A 4,360-nucleotide genomic window follows, 5' to 3' on the forward strand; every position below is an offset into this window, starting at 1 on the left:
CGTACGTGATCGGTGATTGTTGTTAAGTTGTAATGATAATAACCTTTTAAATTCTATCCTCGTACCAACGTACTATATAGTGCTTCTTCATTGTGTTCTTGCACGGCATTTATTCCGAGGCTTGGCTACTGCAAACAAAGCCCCAATAGAGGCATTTGAGAACGGCCGGAAGCCCCTGGTCAAAAAACAAAAGAACGGGGAGCTACTTGACCAAGAAAACAGAATAATGTGAGCATCAGAGCAAATTAAGTACTACCTCCAATTCTTAATATAAGAGCTAGTTAACTAATTTGAGTAGATTAAAAAAATTAGTTAAGTTAGTTATTTCTAATAAATTGGCATTATCTCTTCTAAAATATTTTTGTTAATCAAGTGTCATTTGATGAAACATTCAATACATGCAACTACTAGCTGCAAGAACTAACTTTAAAAAATAGATAAATATAAAAGATAAAGTGGACTAGAGTTTTATATTTATGACCAACTTAAAAGTCAAATTAGTTCTTATACTAAGGACATAGTATTAATAACTAAATAGGGTGAGTAAAAATCCTATGTCGAACTAGCCTTATTAAACTAACTACCGGCCCACACTAAGAATATTTTAATTAGATAGTCAATGAAATATCATGATGATATAATGCAATATACTCTTCTGGTTCTTAATGTAAGATTTAATTAGGGAGTTAATTAATGTTGATCTTATATGTAAGATATATTTCACATGTTTCTCAAATTTTTCTCAAATTAACTGTATTGATATTTTTCTAATAATAATCAAGTAGGAGGGGATGGAGGGAGAGAATTAAGAAAGATACTTAGGGTATTTTAGAAAAAAAATATCATGTTAACTAATTTAACTAATATCCTTAATTTACTTAAATTAGTTAATTAGGCCCTACATTATATAATAATAATAATCAAAATATCTAACATTTAAATATTAATAACTGCAACCCAGCATCTCAAAGAAATATTTAACAATGGAGAAAATAATGCTTAATTTCTCCCCAGAAAGGCCAAATAACAGCGTGCAGAGTATAAGTACTAAACTTTAATTTGTTCCCATTCTTAAACTTTTCAAATGATCCAAAAATAAAACAACTTTTCAAAACTCTATAATTGATGTTTATAAGTAGTAATGATTGTTGTGGTTATCCTCCAGCGTTAATATAATCATTATCTTGGATAACAAATAATCATCATCTTAATTACTTAATGGACGGGTTGCTTAAGTTGCTCCAAACAAATTAGTCCAAACCGATCGACATAATTATGACACCAACTTCTGCCATTAGCAGCAACTAATTAATTAGAATTATGAAACTTGCAACTCAACCAGTTAATCGTGCTGGGTTAATTCCGCACCTACAAAATCACTCTATAGACTATAGAATGGTTATGCTAATTATGTGCCTCATAGAAGTCATCCCTAAACTTTTTTCAGCTAGTTTGGAAAACAATTTTTCAATCAAATCTCAATTTTTGGAATTTTTTCTGACTTTATTATTTACTTATATATAACGAAATATTATTTTGTTGTTATGCATTTTGTTTCGATTTTGAATTAAAAACATATCATAATAACAAAAATAATTATGTATAATATGAGAGCTTAGTGATAATAGATATGACGATTCAAGTTAAAAGCTGCGGTCCATCCATGTCAGAACATATATATCGATATAATGTGTGTGTGTGTGTGTGTGTCTCACACACACACACACACACACACACACGATCAAGAGCAATGGATAAAGTAAGAATTAAGAACTACTGTTAAAATGCACTCATCATCGCTAGTGCTTTGTACAATTATCCAAATCATTAAAAAAAAGCTTACAACAGGAAAGTTAGGACTTGGAACTAATTAAGGGAATTAAGGAATGCTAGAAAAATACAGCAACATGACGCACACCTATGGCTTAAGAAAAAGAACAGAAATTAACGTGTAATGGCTAATTAATTTTTCAACCCCCCAATTAATCTCAATTAATTAATTATTACTGTTATTTTCGCCTTCATCTGTTTTATCATCCCCAAACAAATTGAATTTACTTATAATTGGTAGTATCTCACGAAAATGTCAAAGAGCTAGCTAGCTGAGCAGCCCCCACATGGTGGACATTCAAGTTGGGGGGAACACATCACGTGAAAGTTCTGATATTATCAACTCATAAGCTGTTCCTTGTCCAAACATGCTATGGGCTGAGACTGCGGTGGCATTAGTGGTGGTTGTGGCTGTGTTGGCTGTGGTGCCGCCGCCGCCGCTGCCGGTGGTGGTGGAGGAGAGTGAAGCAGGTGGCCATTTGTATTGTTACTATTACCGTTTGCTGATGACTTGTCCATCTTCTGATGCAGGTTTTGTAGCTGCTGCTGATGATGATAGATTTGTCTTAGTCTTTCTATTTCCTTCTTTAATGCTTCGTGGTGAGCTGAGACCGACCACATTAAAACCGAATTAATCGGGGTGTGCTTATAGGTTTGGACAAAAAAGAAAACATATATAAAGCTGCGAAATTATCGACTAATGATGATGATAATGGAATTAATATATAGAACAACTGATAATTAAAATCATTAGAATTAAAATTACCGTCTTTGAAAATCTTGTCTTGAGCCAAAGCGGCAATACGTTGCTTCAAGGTACTGTTGTCTACGTTCAGAATCAGACGTTGGTGGTCCAAGAATGCTACCCTCGGCGACAATGCTGATACCTCCGTCTTCATTTTTTCACCCATCATTATTATTCATTCAAACTCATTAATTAATTACAAAATACCTATCTATATATGCTCTATCTATAAAGTAGACATGGTTATTGACCTGAATGATCCTTTTTAAGATGCCAATTAATAATTAATTACTCTTAAGCATAAAGTTATTTTGCCCATGCATGTGAAAGCCATAATGTTATGGTTCCTTAGGTACCGATAATAACAGTGATTTCACTATAAGTTATAGGAAAAAAAAAACAATTTGAAGAAATGACTTGAGCTTATATCAAATAATAATAGTTAACAGTACTTCTGAAGAAAAATTTTGAGTAAACTTAGTCTAAATTAACATAAAATGCAATAGGGATTTGTAATTTTAACGTGCTTATCATACTTATTTTATTTTGAATTCACCTAAAATCGTTTTAAATTTGTCGATAAGAAAAATATGGTCTGACCTTAACAGTTAGATGCCAAATGAATTGCCTAAAATTAGCTTTCATACATACCTGCAAAGTTGATACGCTTCTTTCTAAATCAGAAATGTACTGCAGCTTTCTCACCCTGGATCTCTGAGCCGACTGCCGATTTGCCAAAATTCTGATTTTTCACAGCATAATAAAGAAGAAGAAAAGATCATAAGTATAGATAATTAAATTAACAATGAAATCTATATATGTTTATCCCTTATAATTATTTGGTAACTATTATTACTATTAAGTTAATATATACGTTGGACCCAAAAAAAGTTAATATACACGTGCATGGGTTTATTGGATCTATCGGACGGCACCGAGATATAGATATGGCTTACCTTTTAACTCTTTTCGGATCAACGACTGATTCGCCTCCACCGCCTACCACGGAGGGTGGCGGCGGCGGCAGAGTGTCACTCTCATTCTTGCATTCGCTCTCCGCCTCCCCTGGTTCATTCTTGAGCTGTTTCTGCAATTTAAGGCCTTGTCTCGGAACGACGGCGTCGTCAATTACCATAGGCTTCTCCTCGTTATTGCTATTCTGGTCATCGGAAGGCGTGGACGGGTTCGATGCAGTGGCAGATGACGGCGGCAACGAAACCGAGCCAACGTCATCGGAGAACATGGACATGAGCTGGTCGTCGTCAAGCCCATCAAACCCATGATGATGTGCTCCGGCCATCGGGTTCCGACATTCCTCGAGGAATGCCGTATCGAGGTAAGCAATAGAATCGCTAGCAGACCGCCGGTGAGCCCCCCGCCGTGCCGACGAGAAGTCAAGAAACTCATCCACCCACGTTGGTAACGACGGCGGCGAGTTCTGTTGCTGAAATTGTTGAGCTGCACTGGGATTGAAACTAGGCGGCATTGCGGCAGCTAACTTCTGGTGAGGATTAAACGATTGCCAATTCTGGGTCATGGTTGGTATCTTAGGAGGTAACTGTGCCATTTCCTAGGTGGGATCGAACAACAAGGTTAACTTGAACAAGCCTGTCCGAGAGAGAGATAGAGAGAGAGAGAGAGAGAGAAGAGAAATGGGAGAAGATTAAAAAGAAGCAACCTAGAAGTTAGAACCGAACAGAAATCTTAGATGAAAAGCGAATTCTGGGGATCCTAAACCAGCAGTGTAGTATGAGGGAGGTCATATAATATAAGGAAGAGGTCACC

The 4,360-nt window shown here is 35.8% G+C and overlaps 1 protein-coding gene across 1 annotated transcript; it reads right to left on the reverse strand.

The window, feature by feature from the left end:
- Positions 1 to 2,040: 2,040 nt before the first annotated feature.
- On the reverse strand, positions 2,041 to 4,360 carry LOC114714927 (basic leucine zipper 34-like). The gene is made up of 4 exons (XM_028899720.1): positions 3,532 to 4,360; positions 3,227 to 3,317; positions 2,597 to 2,723; positions 2,041 to 2,435 (listed from the first exon to the last, which is right to left on the reverse strand). Exons 1-4 carry the CDS (start codon positions 4,140 to 4,142, stop codon positions 2,170 to 2,172), a joined length of 1,095 nt encoding a protein of 364 aa, XP_028755553.1. The 5' UTR covers positions 4,143 to 4,360; the 3' UTR covers positions 2,041 to 2,169.

The sequence above is a fragment of the Neltuma alba genome, unplaced genomic scaffold, assembly GCF_004799145.2.
Source record: "Neltuma alba isolate B1F8T4 unplaced genomic scaffold, ASM479914v2 tig00011551_pilon, whole genome shotgun sequence".
In the NCBI taxonomy this organism is placed as follows: Eukaryota; Viridiplantae; Streptophyta; class Magnoliopsida; order Fabales; family Fabaceae; genus Neltuma; species Neltuma alba.

What these genes read in the sequence shown, in the direction of transcription:
- LOC114714927 (XM_028899720.1), bottom strand. Translation starts at nt 4,142, where the DNA reads ATGGCACAGTTACCTCCTAAGATACCAACCATGACCCAGAATTGGCAA. An exon ending in GATCCGAAAAGAGTTAAAAG is followed by an intron (nt 3,318 to 3,531) that starts GTAAGCCATATC and finishes GTGAAAAATCAG; the next exon opens with AATTTTGGCAAATCGGCAGT. An exon ending in AGACAAGATTTTCAAAGACG is followed by an intron (nt 2,436 to 2,596) that starts GTAATTTTAATT and finishes GGTCGGTCTCAG; the next exon opens with CTCACCACGAAGCATTAAAG.